The 17,953-nt window shown below is 49.5% G+C and overlaps 1 protein-coding gene across 1 annotated transcript in view; it reads left to right on the top strand.

The window, feature by feature from the left end:
* Positions 1-843: 843 nt before the first annotated feature.
* Positions 844-17,953, top strand: part of sfrp5 (secreted frizzled-related protein 5) — a 91,731-nt gene continuing 74,621 nt past the window's right edge. The window contains exon 1 of the mRNA XM_041209927.1: positions 844-1,757. Within this exon, the coding sequence (XP_041065861.1) occupies positions 1,238-1,757 (520 nt within the window). The 5' untranslated portion in view covers positions 844-1,237. The remainder of the gene's footprint in view (positions 1,758-17,953) is intronic.

Raw genomic sequence — 17,953 nt, 5'->3', positions numbered from 1 at the left:
TGTTCATTACTCCCAAAGAAAGCAAAGAAAAAGAGAGAGGCAGGAAAAGATAGGCACACACACGGAGCGAGAGAACGAGAAAGAGAGAGGGGGGAAAAAGACAGTGAGAAACACACCTAAGGGAAGATAAATATGCACAAGAACTGAGGTGCACACATTGTAGGGGCAAGAGAGGGAGAGAGACAAAGGGGAGAGACAGGGAGACAGTGGCAGCAACAGTGGGAGACAAGTCAAGAGACAGAGAGATACAGAGACGCACACACGTGCTACAGATTGAGCTGGATAAAGACAGAGACAAACAGGTGGATGTAGAAGAGCTACACGGACAGAAGAACAGAGGGAGAGACAAAGAGGAGAGAGAGTGAGGGACAAAAGCACTGCAAGGGGCAGAGAGTGAAAAGGGAAGAGATGCCAGGGAGGAGAGAAAAAGGAAAACAAAAAGGAAGAGGAGAGAGAGAGAGAGAGGTTAAGATAAAGGCAGGAAGAGAGAGAGAGAGAGAGAGAGAGAGAGAGAACCTTGCCTTTATAAAGCTGTGTCAGTATGCTGAGCTAGAGAGTAAGGTAGCAGCTCAGTGATTGACAGCTTGCCTTGTGATTCATGCATTCAGATTAACAGGACAAAGTCAGCCCACAAGCTGATTGGCTGCTGTGAAATCCTCCTGGCTTTGTGGGGAAGCCTACAGGGCTGGTCTAGCTCTCTCAGCAGAGCGAGGAGGAGGGAGCAGCTAAATACTGGCACATCTCTTCCGACTGCGAGAGCTGAGTGTGTGTGAGAGAGAGAGAGAGAGAGAGAGAGCGTGCGTGTATGTGTATGTGTGTGTGTGTATGTGAGTGTAGTGTATAGTCAGTCTATGCACTGCATGAAGTTAGCCAGCATCTCAGACAGCTAAGGAGAGCGTGCAGCAAGCCCAAGAGAGAGAGAGAGAGAGAGAGCCTCTATATCTCTCTGTTCCTTCAACACCCATCAAGTTGCTCAAATTTTGGGCAGCGGATTTTTGGGCAGCGGATTCTGGCGGAGACACCAGTCACTTGCCCACCTGACCAGACTCTGCCAACTCCCCAGGAGCTGTTTGACCCTCCAGAGATAGAGAGCGTGCGGGTGAGGTGACCCAGGAGTGGCTTTGGGGTTTTTGTTCCTTCCTTTCCATCGTCTCCATCGAGAGCCTGCAAGCGAGAGGGCAAGGTTGGCGCTCCAAGGCACCTCGTTGACGGTGGGCACAGAGTTGGAGCGCTGACCATGCAGAAGCTCTTTGCCGCGTTTCTCGGGCTGCTGTTGGCCAGCTTGCCAGTGCCCAGCTCGGGGGGCAGCGCCGAAGAGTACGAATACTACGGCTGGCAGTCAGACCACCTCCAGGGCGGACGCTTCTACGCCAAGCAGCCGCAGTGCGTGGACATCCCCGCCGACCTGCGGCTCTGCCACAACATTGGCTACCGCAAGATGCGAGTGCCCAACCTGCTGGAGCACGACACCCTGCCCGAGATCAAGCAGCAGGCCAGCAGCTGGGTGCCCCTGCTCGCCAAGAGGTGCCACCCGGACACCCAGATCTTCCTCTGCTCCCTCTTCGCCCCCATCTGTCTGGACCGGCCCATTTACCCCTGCCGCTCGCTCTGCCAGGCTGTGAGGGACGGCTGCTCGCCTGTCATGGAGTCCTTCGGTTTCCCCTGGCCGGAGATGCTAAAGTGCGACCGCTTCCCGCTGGACAATGACCTCTGCGTCTCGCTGCAGTCGCCTGGCAACCAGGCAACCCAACCACCAGGTAATGGGTAGCCGGGGGGAGGGCCGGGGTGTGGGGGGGGGGTTGGGGGTCGGCACGGGAGGCGCAGGGCAAAGGTGGGGGGTGGGGAAGGTGGGCGATGATCAGGGAGGTCGGGATCCAGGTGCCGGTAGTTTGGCATTTCACAACCCCGCTTCAGGAAACACCGTTTCATGCTCTTGTAAATAGCCTTACAGCAGCGATTTCCTCCAGAAATATGTTGGAAGCCGGAGACGGTCGTTAACGAGAACTTCATGTGGGAGATGTGGAGTGACAGAGAGAGAGAGGAGGGGGGGGAGACAGAGAGAAATGCACAGAGGGGGAGGAATGGAGAGAAAGGGATAGAGGGAGAGGAACAGAGGGTGAAAGAGGCACAGAATGAGGGAGCGAGACGGACAGAAAGAGAAAAGGACAGAGAGATAAAGGGAGAGAGAGAAATTGATAGAGGGAGTTGGAGAGAAAGAAAGGGTCAGAGAGAGGAAGAGTGATAGAGTGAGTGGCAGAGAGAGAGAGAAAGGCAGAGAGAGAAATACGCAGTGAGAGGCACAGAGGGAGAAAGTGAGAGAGAGGGAGGAGGGCTTGAAACAAGGGACAGAGGAAGAGAGACAGAGGGAGAAAGGGAGAGTAAGAGGGAACAGAGAGAGAGAACAGAGAGAGAGACAGAGAAAAAGAGAAAGATGGAAAGAGCCAGGAACTGAGAGACGGAATGAGACGGAGAGAGAGAGAGAGAGTGACAGACAATCAGGTATAGAGAGAGAGAGAGAGAGAGAGAGAGAACACTTTAATAAAGTGCCTTTCATGATCTCAGGACATCCCAAATGTACAGGCACTGTTGGTCCAGGAGAGATAATACAGAGGTGTGAGCTGAGGGGAAGCGATAAAGGGAGCGAGAGTCCTAGAAAGAAGAAGGTGGAGAGCGAAGGAAGGAGGACAGAAATAGAACAGCATAAGGAGAGATAAGCGGACAGACGGGACCCAGAGAAAGAGAGATGCACAAGAAGAGCTAGTGGGAGTTGGGAGGTGGGGGGGAGAAGATGCAAGAAATAAAGGGCAAAGGTGAAATATTATGGAGGAGAGAGATAGAGAGAGCAATTCAGCAGAGAGAGAGAGAGAGGCTGGCTGAGGTAGGGAGGGGAGGAGGGAATGAAATAGAAAAGAATGAGAGAGATGAGAAGAGTTTCAGACTAAAAACCCTTTTAATGTTTAACAGTTCCCCTGGTGGAATAAGCAGCTAGCTTATGGAAACTTGCAGCAATGCTGTGAAAATGTTGGTGCAACTCATTTCGGGGAGACTTGTTTTCCTTTAGTCTCTCATTCCTTTTTATTATGTATGAATAAGTAATTTGTCAGGAAATGTTACCCTTCATCGAGAATCCTGCTTGCTGCAAGATTTCTGTGCAGCAGGGTAGCTTACCTTAAATCCCCTAATATATGGAATGGCTTCAGGGTCAGACTTTCTCCCGGCTTAAGTCTCCTCAGTCCGGTGAGGTAAAGCTTCAAGCCGTCAGGGATGTCCCTCAGCCCCTTCCCTGGCCACACACACCAGCCCGCCCCGCTACCCCCTCCCCACCCCACCTCCTTGGGCTACTCTCGTGCAATTCTCCCCCGTCCTCTCTCTCTCCTCACTGGACAATGCAGAGAGGCATTGGCAGCCGCTGCTCATTTGCCAGGTCTCACAGGCGGAGAATTGCACAGGGTGATCCAAAAAAGTGGAGAGGGTGCAGGGGAACCAAAAGTAGGGGGCGGAGGTGGGGAGCAAGTGGCGGGGTTCAGGGCTGGGGAGAGCTTGTGGGAAATTGGCTGAAAAACCCACTCAGCGAGCAAAGGATTCCTTGTTAACTGCAGCTCCTAGTTGATGGACCACACTCCTCCCTGAAGTACATCTCACGACCTGCTTATAGGTTAGGGTCATAGAATCGGCGCAGCACAGAAGGAGGCCATTCAGCCCACTGTTCCTGTGCTGGCCCTTTGAAAGAGTTATCCAATTAGCCCCACTCGCCCGGCTCTTTCCCCACAGCCCTGCAAATTTTAACCCATCGGTGCTTATCCAGCTTCCGACTGACTTCAGCGCATTCCAGATTATTGTGTTAAAAAAAAACCTCCCTCTCCTCTGGTTCATTTACTGATTACCCGAAACGTATAATTTGACAGTGCGGTATGGTACACGCCAGTGAGGAGAATTTGTGGGAATGACAGAGTGATCGGTAGGTTTAGGGAACTACTGTCTGGGATCCATTCAGCGCTCTCCTTGCCTTGTGACCGAGTAATCAGAATTGCAGTGCAAACTGATTGTTGTAGAAACTTAAACAAATCAGATTATGAGTAAATCTACAGAAGTGCCAGAAAAAACTATTCAAAACTGTTAGCCTGGACACGTATTCCCGAAAGACACTGTGTCATGTGATTAACCTCTCAACCCCTGACTTTCTGAGGGTGGGTGGGGGCGGGGGGGCGGTGGTGGGGGGTGATGTGGTGAGGTGGAAAATGAATTGCCTTCCAAAAATCTTTTTCAAAATCCCTGCCAAAATTAAATATAAGTACTTTTTTAGCTGAAATATTTGTTGTGCTATATTCATCAAAAGGGTTTGATTCATGGAATTAACAGCACAGAGGGAGGTGACTCGGTCTGTCAGGCCTACACCAGAACTTTGAAGGGGTTTTCTGATTTGTTCCATTCCCTTGTTCTTTCCCTGATTTCTCCCCAAAAAAATTATGATTTGGACGGATGGGTTTGATTTGCTGCAAGGTCAACATTTGTGGCTGTGATGGGGTTAAACAGGAGAGAAAAACAGTCAGAAACCACCTGTACTTTCAGCCCAGTGTCCCTGTGTGTTTGTGTGTGGGTGTGGGTGTGTGTGTGTGTTTGTAGGTGGGTACATGTGTGGGTGGGTGTGTATGAGTGGGTGTGTTTCTGTGTGTGTGTGTGTGTGTGCGTATGTGTGTGGTGTGGGAGTGTATGAGTGTGGTGTGTGTGTGTGTGTGAGCGTTTTTGTGTGTGTCTGTGTGTGTGTGTGTGTGTATGTGTGTGTGTCTGTGTGGGTGTGTAAGTGGTGTGTGTGTGCGTGTGTGTGTGATTGTGTCCATGTGTGAGTGCGAGTGTGTGGGGTTGTGGTGTGTGTGGGTGGTTTGTGTGTGTCTGTGTCTGTGTGGGTGTGTGTCTGTGTGTGGGTGCATGTGTCTGTGTGTGGGTGCATGTGTGTGTGGGTGTGTGTATGGGAGTGCGGTGTGTGTTGGTGGTTTGTGTGTGTCTGTGCATGTGTGTGTTTGTTTGTGTGTGACTGAGTGTGTCTGTGTGGGTGTGTGTGTGTCTGTGTGTGTGAGTGTGTCTGTTATGGGTGTGTGTAGGTGTGTGTGTGTGTGAGTGTGTGTGTCTAGGTGTGTGGGTGTGTGAGTCTGTCTGTGTGGGTGAGTGTGTGTGAGTGTGTCTGTGTGGGTGGCTGTGTGTGTGGCTGTGTTTGGGTGTGTGTGTGTGTCTGTGTGGGTGGCTGTGTGTGTGGCTGTGTATGGGTGTGTGTGAGTGTGTCTGTCTGGGTGTGTGTGTGTGTGTCTGTGTGTGGGTGGCTGTGTGTGTGGTTGTGTGTGGGTGTGTGTGTGAGTGTGTCTGTGTGGATGTGTGTGTGTGTGTCTGTGTGTGGGTGGCTGTGTGTGTGGCTGTGTGTGGGTGTGTGTGTGAGTGTGTCTGTGTGGATGTGTGTGTGTGTGCGTGGGTGTGTGCGTGGGTGTGTGTGTGTGCATGGATGTGTGTGTGTGTGTGGGTGTGGGTGTGTGTGTGAGTGAGTGTGTGGGTGTGTGTGCGTGGATGTGTGTGCACTGGCTGGTTTAGTTGGCTCTGTGTGTAGTATGCTATTTTGTTCATTCACTGGCACTGCCAAAGCTGAAGATCCCAGATAACTGCATGAGGTAATTGCGGTGGAGAGAGCCAGGAGATTGCTCAGTGACCGGTCCCCCGTGTAACTCTCTGTAATTGACACAGTCTGTGCCGGGAGCTCTGAAAGAAAGAAACGCAGCCTGGCTTTAAACTGTGGGAAGCCCATCCCCAACTCTGCCCCACCCCTCAGCACCTAAACAGATCAGAAACGCCGGTGACAGTTTAATTTTCAGAATAAAGGGGGAATGCTATTAAAACGAAGATCTTCATTATTTCCCTAAATATCTCAATTTCTGCTTAAGGAAGAGAGAGCCGCACACTAGCACAGCTTTACAATTAGAAGTTTCTTTCTACAGACACACAACTGTGAAGTTTATAAAATTAAAGTTCTTGTCCCAGTCGAAGTGTGTTGCTGATGAGTTGTGAAAGCAATTCATAGATGCTTCAGTAGAATGTAACATGGATATAGTTTGATGTGATTAGGCCTGTAAATATGTTTGTTTTAAATGCACACAATCAAATGCACATCCAACCTGAATGGAAGTGAGCTCCGAGTTCCCTCATTATAGCAGCAAGCTGATGGAGACCACAGTCTTGGTTTCCTCTCGCTCTAAGGTACCTGTTAAGAACTGAGGGATCATTAGACAATCAGAGACCCAGCTCCATCCAGTTCTCCCATGCCGATCGTCACATACCTCAATTTTAACTCTGACCCAGTGCATGAATGTTACTTACTGCGTCAAGGCTTGTGCAAAACAGCATCCAGATGACTTAAGAGAGGAAGTTGCGGAGCAAGAGAAAAAAGTTAGTGAGAAACCTCTCCGTTTTTTATTATTCATCCACGGGATGGGGGCTTCGCTGGCTGGACCAGCATTTATTGCCCATCCCTAGTTGCCCTTGAGAAGATGGTGGTGAGCTGCCCTCTTGAATCGCTGCAGTCCATGTGGTGTAGGTACATTCACAGTGCTGTTAGGGAGGGAGTTCCAGGATTTTGACCCAGCGACAGTGAAGGAACAACGATATATTTCCAAGTCAGGATGGTGAGTGACTTGGAGGGGAACTTCCAGGTGGTGATGTTCCCATGTGTCTGCTGCCCTTGTCCTTCAAGATGGTAGAGGTTGTGGGTTTGGAAGGTGCTGCCTAAGGAACCTCAGTGAATTCCTGCAGTGCATCTTGTAGGTGGTACACACTGCTGCTACTGTGCGTCAGTGGTGGAGGGAGTCAATGTTTGTGGATGTGGTGCCCATCAAGCTTTGTCCTGGATGGTGTCGAGCTTCTTGAATGCTGTGGGAGCTGCACTCATCCAGGCAAGCAGAGAGTATTCCATCACACTCCTGACTTGTGCTTTGTCGATGTGGGGAGTTAGGAGGTGAGTTACTCGCCACAGGATTCCTAGCTTCTGACCTGCTCTTGTAGCCACAGTATTTATATGGCTAGTCCAGTTCAGTTTCTGGTCAATGGTAACCCCCAGGGTGTTGATAGTTGGGGATTCAGTGATGGTAATGCTATTGAATGTCAAGGGGCGTTTAGATTCTTTCTTGTTGGAGATAGTCATTGTCTGGCACTTGTGTGGCGCAAATGTTACTTGTCACTTGTCAGCCCAAACCTGGATATTGTCCAGGTCTTCCTGCATTTGGACATGGACTGCTTCAGTATCTGAGGAGTCGCGAGTGGTGCTGAACATTGTGCAATCATCAGTGAACATCCCCACTTCTGACCTTATGATGGAAGGAAGGTCATTGATGAAGCAGCTGAAGATGGTTGGGCCAAGGACACTATCCTGAGGAACTCCTGCAGTGATGTCCTGGAGCTGAGATGATTGACCTCCAACAACCACAACCATCTTCCTTTGTGCTAGGTATGACTCCAATCAGTGGAGAGTTTTCCCCCGATTTCCACTGACTCCAGTTTTGCTCGGGCTCCTTGATGCCACACTTGGTCAAATGCTGCCTTGATGTCAAGGACAGTCACTCTCACCTCACCTGAGGAGTTCAATTCTTTTGTCCATATTTGAACCAAGGCTGTAATGAGGTCAGGAGCTGAGTGGTCCTAGCAGAATCCAAACTGGGCATCAGTGAGCAGGTTATTGCTAAGCAAGTGCCACTAGATAGCACTGTTCTATTACTTTACTGATGATGGAGAGTAGACTGATGGGGCAGTAATTGTCCAGGGTTGGATTTGTTCTGCTTTCTGAGTACAGAACATATCTGGGCAATTTTCCACATAGCCGGGTAGATGCCAGTGTTGTAGCTGTACTGGAACAGCTTGGCTAGGGGAGCAGCAAGTTCTGGAGCACAATCTTCAGTACTATTGCCGGAATATTGTCAGGACCCATAGCCTTTGCAGTATCCATTTCCTTCAGCTTTTTCTTGATATCACGTGGAGTGAATTGAATTGGCTGAAGACTGGCATCTGTGATGCTGGGGACTTCTAGAGAAGGCCGAGACGGATCATCCACTCGGCACTTCTGTCTGAAGCTTCTTGCGAATGCTTCAGGCTTACCTTTTGCACTGCTGTGCTGGGCTCCTCCATCATTGAGGATGGGGATATTTGTGGAGCCTCCTCCTCCAGTGAGTTGTTTAATTATTCAGCATCATTCATGACTGGATGTGGCAGGACTGCAGAGCTTAGATCTGATCCATTGGTTGTGGGATCGCTTAGCTCTGTCTATCACTTGCTGCTTATGTTGTTTGGCACGCAAGTAGTCCTGTGTTATAGCTTCACCAGGTTGACACCTCATTTTTAGGTATGCCTGGTGCTGCTCCTGGCATGCCCAGCTATACTCTTTATTAAACCAGGGTTGATCCTCTGGCTTGATGGTAATGATAGAGTGGGGAATATGCCTGGCTATGAGTTTAGAGATTATGTTTGAATGTAGTTCTGCTGCTGCTGATGGCCCACAGCATCTCATCGATGCCCAGTTTTGAGTTGCTAGCTTTGTTCAAAATCTATCCCATTTAGCATGGTGGTAGTGCCACACAACACGATGGAGGGTATCCTCAATGTGAAGGCAGGACTTTGTCTCAACAATGACTGTGCAATGGTCACTCCTACCGATACTGTCATGGGCAGATGCATTACGGCAGGCAGGTTGGTGAGGATGAGGTCAGGTATGTTTTTTCCCTCTTGTTGGTTCCCTCACCACCTGCTGCAGACCCAGTCTAGCAGCTATATCCTTTAGGACTCGGCCAGCTCGGTCTCTGGTGGAGCTACCGAGCCACTATTAGTGATGGACATTGAAGTCCCCCACCCTGAGTACATTCTGCACCCTTGCCACCCTCAGTGCTTCCTTTAAGTGGTGTTCAACATGGTGGAGCACTGGTTCATCAGCTGGGGGAGGGTGGTATGTGGTAATCAGCAGGAGGTTTTCTTGCCTGTGTTTGACCTGATGCCATGAGACTTCATGGGATCCAGAGCCGATATTGAGGACTCCCAGGGCAACTTCCTCCCAACTGTATACCACTGTGGTGCCACCTCTGCTGGATCTGTCCTGCCAGTGGGACAAGGACATACCCAGGGATGGTGATGGTGGTGTAAACCAACAGTTGCGTAAACCACTCAGATATTGACTTCAAGATATAATTATTGATAGCAACCCACCCCAATTGTAACACAGTCTGGTAACTTCTCCCCAGACCAATCGCCTGCAGCACTTAGAAGGACAAGGGCAGCAGTCACATAGCACACTATCACCTCCCAGGTACCCTCCAAGTCACACACAATCCTGACTGGGAAGTACATTGGTCACTCTGTTGTTGGGTCAAAAATCCCGAAACATCCTCCCTAACAGTACTGTGGTTGTACCTAATCTCCATGGACGGCAGCAGTTCAAGAAGGTGGCTCGCTACCAACTTCTCAAGGGCAATTAAGGGGTGGGTAATAAATGCTGCCCTAGCCAGTGATGCTCACAACCTGAGGAAGAATAGTTTCAAAAGACAGAGATGAGGAGAATTTTTTTCTCTCCGAGGGTCGTGAGTCTTTGGAACTCTCTTCCTCAAAAGGTGGTGGAAGCAAAGGCTTTGAATATTTTCGAGACAGAGCTGGATAGATGTTGATTAACAAGAGGGTGAAAGGTTATCGGGGGTAGCCAGGAATGTGGGGTCGAGGCTACAATTAGATCAGCCATGATCTTATTGAATGGCGGTGCAGGCTTGAGAGGCTGAGTAGCCTATTCCTGCTCTGAATTTATATGTTCGTGTGTTCGTATATTCATATGTTCATATTTAAAAAGCACAATATTCCTGATTCCCCGTGAATGATTACATATGCCATTCACACAATCAAGCACAATTCACTGCAAGAAGGGACAGGAGGTGAAAGGAAAAGGAAAATGGAAAATTTCCCCATGAAGTTCCCCTCCAGATCAGTCACCATCCTGATTTGAAGTATAACACTGCTCCTCCACTGTCACAGGGTCAAAATCCTGTAACTGCCTTCCTATGCTACACAGACTGGAGCGGTTCAAAGAGGTGACTCACCACCACCTTCTCAAGGATAATTATTGATGGGTGACTACTTTCCTATGGCTGGGGAAGCAGTTATTGTTTGATGTCGAGGTTAATAATCCATTCAACAGCTTCAGCTGACGCATGTGAATGGTTGAGATGTCACCAGGAATGGATCTTTCAGGGCAGGAGTTCAATGTGTGTGAGCAATGGTTTGACTTGGATGGCTGCAGTCACATTTCGAGATGCTCCCTATGTTCCACTTGTGTAGCAAGAGGTCACGTCGACCCCGTACCATCCTCAAGCGGTTGAGGGCTATCCAGACTTTCAGTGTAAGGTTGAAACCTGGGACTTCATTGCTCGGGTCAGTTCCCAGGTTGCATCTGGTGACGTTAACAGCAAACAGGGAGGTGTACCGTTGAGAGGTGGGGCTGTTGTCGGTTTGTATGGCGTGGAGTGCATTCTAGTTGGGGAGTATGGGATTTCAGGTGAGTGCGTGGGGTTTTTGAAGGTCCTATGCTTTTTTGAGGCTTTGTGTCGATGGGAGTGGCGCAGTGGCTGCCCGCTGGTGGTGTTATTTGAGCAGGGTATTTTCCCTGTGGACATCAGGTATTTCATTGCATGTTAGCACAGGAAGCCACCCCAGCTATTGTTGGTGTTAACATCCCAGAACTAATCGTCATGACCTCCCGGAGATGGATACCTACCGCATTGATGTGGCAGTTCTTGATGAGCATCAGTACTCTGTTGTTGGGTTGACCAGGGCGAGTGAAGCAGTGCATAGTGTTTGCTTTGCTGCCACTGGTGCTATGCATCAGTTTTTGATGAGACTTACCCTCATCTTGACCTTGGCTCTGGTGTTCGGCAAGTGTTGCCAGTAATGGGTGGCTGGGCGGGGGTGGTGGGGGGGCGCGGGGGGTGGGGTGTTGTGGAGGTGGGGATCGCGTCAATGTATGGTCAAGAGTGATTCCAAGTTACTTTGGCATTGGGTCATGAGTGAGTGGTCGGCCACAAAACTGGACACAATGTTCTTCCCTGGCCTGTGAGCTGTTCAGGTGGAAGGCTGAAACATCAGGCTTGGCAGTGTTCGGAAGTCTTTTTTTTATTCATTCATGGGATGTGGCTTCGCTGGCTGGGCCAGTATTTACTGCCCATCCATAGTTGCCCCTTGGGAAGGTGGCGGTGAGCTGCCTTCTTGAACCGCTGCAGTCCATGTGGTGTAGGTACACTCACAGTGCTGTTAGGGAGGGAGTTCCAGGATTTTGACCCAGCAACAGTGAAGGAACGGCGATATATTTCCAAGTCAGGATCGTGAGTGACTTGGAGTGAACTTCCAGGTGGTGGTATTCCCATGTATCTGCTGCCCTTGACCTGCTAGGTGGTAGTGGTTGTGGGTTTGGAAGGTGCTGGTGAATTCCTGCAGTGCATCTTGTAGATGGTACACACTGCTGCTACTGTGCGTCAGTGGTGGAGGGAGTGAATGTTTGTGGATGTGGTACCAATCAAGCGGGCTGCTTTGTCCTGGACGGTGTCCAGCTTCTTCAGTGCTGCTCTCATCCAGGCAAGTGGGGAGTATTCCATTTTCTGAAGCCACTTCCAGAGAACCTCGATCTTCAGTTTCTTCAATGTCCTGAAGTTCTTTAGCCCAGAAAGCCTGGGCTGAGTTGTCAGCACAGGTAAAGAGCTGAGACTTTGTTGGGGGGGGTGGGAGTGAGGTCACTGGTATATATGTTGAAGGGAGCTGGTATGAGGACTGATCCCTGTGGGAGCCGTTGTTGGTTCTGTGTGGGTGGCTGAATTAATCTCCAACCTGCACACGGGAACTGTCGGTTGCTGATCGCGGAGTTAATTATTTGTAGGATTTTCACAAGGCAGATGATGGGCATTAAACGCTGGCCTAGCCAGTAACACTCACATTGCATGGAAGAACAAAAACAAATTCATTGTCGAAGGAAGGGTTAACTTCTTTTTCACTTTGTGGCAAATATATCGACTTTGTTTTGGTAATGTTTTTCTTTGTGCGTTAGTGGCAAGATGTAATAAAAATGTTCTTGCAGCAAAACAGATGTTGGGATGTATGCAGCGCTGTGGACTCCAGATACTCTGTCATCAGCGAGCTGAGAGTAGTGCTTCACGGAAACCAGCACAGACAATAGGTGTAGGTCAAAGCAAAAAAAATTCACCTCCAATCCATGGATCTAAAATTGATTCCTCTCTCCACCCCCCTCCCCACCCCCGCAACCTCTCTTCATCTCCTTCAAAGGCTTTCCCTCACCACTCACAAACTCTTCACCAAAACTGAGTTCTTTTTAACATCATTTCTGAAGATTAATCTCATGTCCTGGTCAATGTGCCCCCCCACCCCCCACCCCCCCACCGGCTTACACCCAAGATCCTTAAAAGGGTGGAGAATAAAGACTTGCTTTTCTATAGCCCCTTTCATGATCTCAGGTCATCCCAAGCCACTTTACAGTAAGTGTAGTCACTGTTGTAATGTAGGAACTGAAGCAGCCAATTTGTGTACAGCAAGATCCCACAAACACCCAGGAGATAATGACCAAATAATCTATTTAATTATATTGGCTGAGGGATGAAATGGAAGACGAGTTGAATGACAAAGTAGTGATCAGATGACCTCAAGCTCGGGCTACGTTATAACACAGAGATCGAGGCTTAGATTAGAAAATTCAACCAGGTTGTGTGACAATGGCACCTGCTCGGAGTGTCAGTATATAGGGAAGGACTTGATCAGGTTCATTGATGATGTACCCCCCACAAACATCACCCCATTCCACCCAACTCACCCCCTCACTCAACTCACCCCCTCAACCAACTCACCCCGCACCCACTCACCAAGTCCACCCCCTCACCCACCTACCTAACTCACCCCCTCACCCATATTACCCCCTCATGCATTCATCCCCTCACCCAACTCACCCGCTTATTCACTCACCCCCTCACTCAACTCACCCCTCACCCACACAACCCCTCACCCAACTCACCCCCCCCACTCAACTCACTCCCTCACCCCCACACCCAACTCACCCCTCACCCACTCACCAAGCCCACACCCTCACACAACTCACCCCCCTCACCTCCTCACCCCTCACCAAACTCACCCCCTCACCCACCTACCTAACTCACCCCCTCACCCATATTACCCCCTCATGCATTCATCCCCTCACCCAACTCACCCGCTTATTCACTCACCCCTTCACTCAACTCACCCCTCACCCACTCAACCCCTCACCCAACTCACCCCCCCACCCAACTCACTCCCTCACCCCCACACCCAACTCACCCCTCACCCACTCACCCTCTCACCCAACTCAATCCCCCAACCACTTACCCAAGTCACCCCCTCACCCAGTCACCCAACTTACTCCCTCACCCACTCATCCCTTCATGCAACTCAACCCCTTACCTACTCACCTCCTCACTCAACTCACCCCTCACCCACTCAACCCCTCACCCAACTCAACCCCCACCCAACTCACTCCTCACCCATTCACTCCCTCACCCAATTCACCCCCCTACCCACTTACCCAACTCACCTACACTCACCTCCTCACCCACTCACCCAACTCACCCACTCACCCATCTCACCGCCTTAACCAGTCACCCCCTCCCTCAACCCATCCCATCACCCACTCACCTCCTCACCCAACTCACCCCAACCCCCTCACACACTCACCTAACTCACCTCTCATCCCCCTCACCCACTCTCCCAACTTACCCAACTCACTCAACTCAAACTCTCACTCAACTCAACCCTCACCCTCTCACCCAACTCACCCTTCAGCCCCTCATCCAATTCACTTAACTCATCCCCTCACCAAACTCAACCTTCGACCCCTCACCCAACTCACCCTTTAACCCCTCACCAAACTCACCCCTCAGCCCCTCATCAAACTCACCCATCAACCACTCATCCACTCACCCCCTCACCCAACCCACCTACTCACCCAACTCACTCCTCACCCACTCACCCCCTCATCCACCTCACCCATTCACCCCCCACCCCCACCCCCTCACCTAACTCAATCCCTCACCCAATTCACCCCAGCTCAACTTATGCCTGCCCACTGACCCCCCCACCAAGTCACTTCTGTCCAGACCCCCCCAACACCCTCGTGCCTCCTTCACACACGTAGTGATTTGCATTCAGTTCAGCCGAGGTTGACTGTTCAAAGCCTCGACTGTCTGATGCCTTGGGGCATTTGACAATAGGTTTGACCTGATGCAGTGAAACCTCCCTTCCCCTATCTGCTGCTGAATCACCAGCTCTGTTATCTGTAGCACTTTTTCACAAGAAAGAGAAAGTCACATTTTTGACAGAGAGAGCTCAGCAAATCTGGGCTAGAAGGTTATCCATTCTCTTAGGAAACAGCCCAGTTGAAAGCTGGAGGACAAAATCAGCTAAATGACACAGTGGTGATTGGAAGACTGGCCAGAGTAAAGGGTAAGTCACATAGTGAGTATGCCCAACACAACTGCATGTGGCTTCCACTCTCCCTGCTCATCTTTCTAACCTAATCCCTAACACAGGACTGTATTACAATGCCGTTGCCTTTGGCACGCATCTTAACTTAGGCTTGTTAGCTTGACTCACTGCCCCCATGCTGTGCTGTTTCCTTCCATATTGAATTGCTCAAGGAGGAGAGGCTCTAGGTATCAGGGGGGACTTGACAAAATGGAACTCCTTTCATTTGGGGCAGAGCAAGTTGAGTGGCGATCAGATGGAGATGTTTACAATTATAAAGTATGCCGTAGGGAAATCATGGCTGGTGGGTTGACGACTAGAGAGACCCAAGTTTAAGAACATCACTATTAAGCCCTTTGAGCCTGCCCCGTCAATCCATCAGGTCACAACTGGTAACTACTTCAGTTCCCGTTACCCTCCCTTTCTCCAGGTCTTCCGATCCTCCTTACATGATAGAAAAATCTATCAATCTCAAGGATTGAAAACTCCAACTGACTGCCAATATCTATATATCTACAGTACAGTAGTGGTCGAGGCATAGAATACAAGAGCAGGGAGGTTATGCAGGAACTGCATAAAACGCTGGTTAGGCCACAACTGGAGTACTGTGTGCAGTTCTGGTCACCATATTATAGGGAGGATGTGGTTACACTGGAGAGGGTGCAGAGGAGATTTACCAGGATGCTGCCTGGGCTGGAGGGTCTAAGTTATGAGGAAAGATTGGATAGGCTGAGGTTATTTTCCTTGCAGCAGTGAAGGTTGAGATAGGACCTGATAGAGGTGTATAAGAGTATGAGGGGCATAGATAGGAAGGCACTTTTTTCATTAGTAGAAGAGTCAATAACCAGGGGTCATAGATTTAAGGTAAGAGGTAGAAGGCTAAGACAGGAGTTGAGGAGAAATGCCTTCACCCAGAGGGTGGTGAGAGTCTGAAACTCACTGCCTGAAAGGATGGTTGAGTCAGAAACTCTCGTAACATTTAAGAAGTATTTACTTTTTCACTTGTGTTGCCATAGCCTCCAGGGCTATGGGCCAAGCATTGGGAAATGGGATTAGTGTAGTCAGATCTGTGTTGACCGGAATGGACATGTTGGGCTGAATGGCCTCCTTCTGTGCTGTAAACGTCTATCAGTCATGAGTTTTTTGCAGGGGCGCAGATGGGGATAAGGGGGGAGGGGGGCGGTGGGGGGGGGTGGTGTGGGGGTTGGGGGGGGTTGGTGTGGGGGGGATAGTGAAGAGTTCCTTTGCCGCTTGCAGAGAAATCATGAATATTTTTGGAACAGTTTGTATCTGAATTCATTTTTTTAAAATACAATTGCTATTTTTCTACCAGCAAGATGCAGAGAAAATATTCCCCAATATGTTTACAATTCAACTGAAAGTTGAGAACAAATTAGACCTTCCTTCTTGTGCAATGAATAATGTCATCTCAACTCCAAACACTTTTTATTCATTCTTGGGATGCAGGTGTCGCTGGTATAAAGCCGGCATTTATTGCCCATCCCTTGTTGCCCCTTGAGAAGGTGGTGGTGAGCTGCCTTCTTGAGCCGCTGCAGTCCCTGTGGTGTAGGTACACCCACCGTGCTGTTAGGGAGGGAGTTCCAGGATTTGGACCCAGCGATGATGAAGCAGCTGGCGACATTCGTCCAAGTTGGGTAAAATGGAATCAGGATGAAATGATGCAAGAATACTTTTTCCACTTGAGGACAGAGGGATAATGGAACTCAATGTTGAGATAGCTCCTTTAGCTGATAACGGTGTCTAAACCAACCTGTCATGAAGAACTGTACGAGCCTGAAGGAGCATTGATAGGTTGACAAAGCCGGGGAGAGATGTGATAGATAATGCCTCATGACTGCTCCTGGAATTCCAATCTTGGACAGTCCATAGCCTCCAATGAGAAAGAATACTCCAGAATTATTATTTGTTATCACGTGCATTGCTAGAAGACGCTTTAAACAGAGTATATTTTTAAGAAGAATATCATTCTGATGGGTTTGGTGTTTTGAGCTCCCCCTGCTCTTCTTCCAAATAGTGCTATGGGATCTAGCTGAGGGTGGATAGGATCTCTGCTTTTGAACATCTCACCCTAAAGACCTCCGACACTGCAGCGCACTCTCAGTGCTACGCTGAGTGCCAGCCTACATTATGTACGCAGATCACTGGAGTGGGTCTATGAACCCGCAGCCTTCTGTCTCAGTCAGTGCTGCCAACCAGACCACAGCTGCCACTGCTGTCATGTCACTGCCAGGAAAACGCAGCCATCAGAGACCTCGCTTGTTTGAGCTGACTCCTAACATAATAACGTGAGGGTGGGTTGGGGAGAGATGCCACTGTGCAAACGATGCATCAATTTCTACCTGCCAAGTCTGGCCATCACCTCACCTGCTATCTGTGCCCTGAGATCAGGACATGTCACAGGAGACACTGTGCTAACTAAACTCCCTTTCATCTCCTCCACAGCGTCAGTCGACAGACAGCCCCTTCCCCCGATGCCCAACTTGTCCAGTCACGTTGTTTTGAGCGAATGGTTAATTTGTAAGCTATGGGATCGCCAAATTTATGGTGCTCCACTTCATTATTGAGAAACCCAGGTGAAAGGTCAAGGTTCATGGTGCAGAACACCAGCCAGGTTGAAAAGAATAAGAGGGAAGGTGAGTTAATTCGAGAAGTATCGGATGCCTGGCTTGGGCCTCAAGCAGCTGTAAACTTCAAGAAGGGGAGCCCAAGAGAGAGATGGGCTTTGAGGGCCCCAGATGGAGTGGGAGCTAATTTTATTAGCCTCAGTATCAACACGGTGAGGGTTGTAGGAGTGTGTATCGTTGTCATAAAGCTGAAGGTGAACAGCTTTATAAACAGGGCAGTCTCAGTTTAGTTGTAGTCAGTCATTGCGGGGGTCTACAAGCGAGTTGGGTATTTTACTTTGAGCGAGTCTCAGAGAAATGATTGATGAAGCATTTGCTGAAAGTGATGGATTAATTCTCCTGGGCAGACGTAAGGAGAAAAGCCAACAGATTTTAACAGTGCTTCAGCTTTCCCTCATGGGCTCTGTGCTTCATTTGTAGACTCCTTGAGGTAAAATAGAAACAAAACGCAAGAACATAAGAAATGAGAGCAGGAAAGGCCAGACAGGCCATTTGAGGCTGATCTTCCCCAACTCCACCTTCCTACACTATTCCCATATCCCCTAACTCCCTTAGTATCCAAAAATTTATCAAGCTCTGACTTGAATACACTCAATCACTGAGCATCATCATTCCTCTGGGCTAGAGAATTCCAAAGGTTCACAACCCTAGGGAAGAAATTTCTCCTCATCTCTGTCCTCAATGGCCGACCTGTGCTCTCAGCCTGTGTTCAGGATTTCCCAGTGAGGGGGAAACATTCCCCCAGCATCCACGTTGTC

This window comes from Carcharodon carcharias, chromosome 17 (assembly GCF_017639515.1).
Source record: "Carcharodon carcharias isolate sCarCar2 chromosome 17, sCarCar2.pri, whole genome shotgun sequence".
Taxonomy (NCBI): Eukaryota; Metazoa; Chordata; class Chondrichthyes; order Lamniformes; family Lamnidae; genus Carcharodon; species Carcharodon carcharias.
The sequence above is the reverse complement of the archived record's forward strand: the minus strand, read 5'-3'. Positions and strand labels throughout refer to the sequence as shown.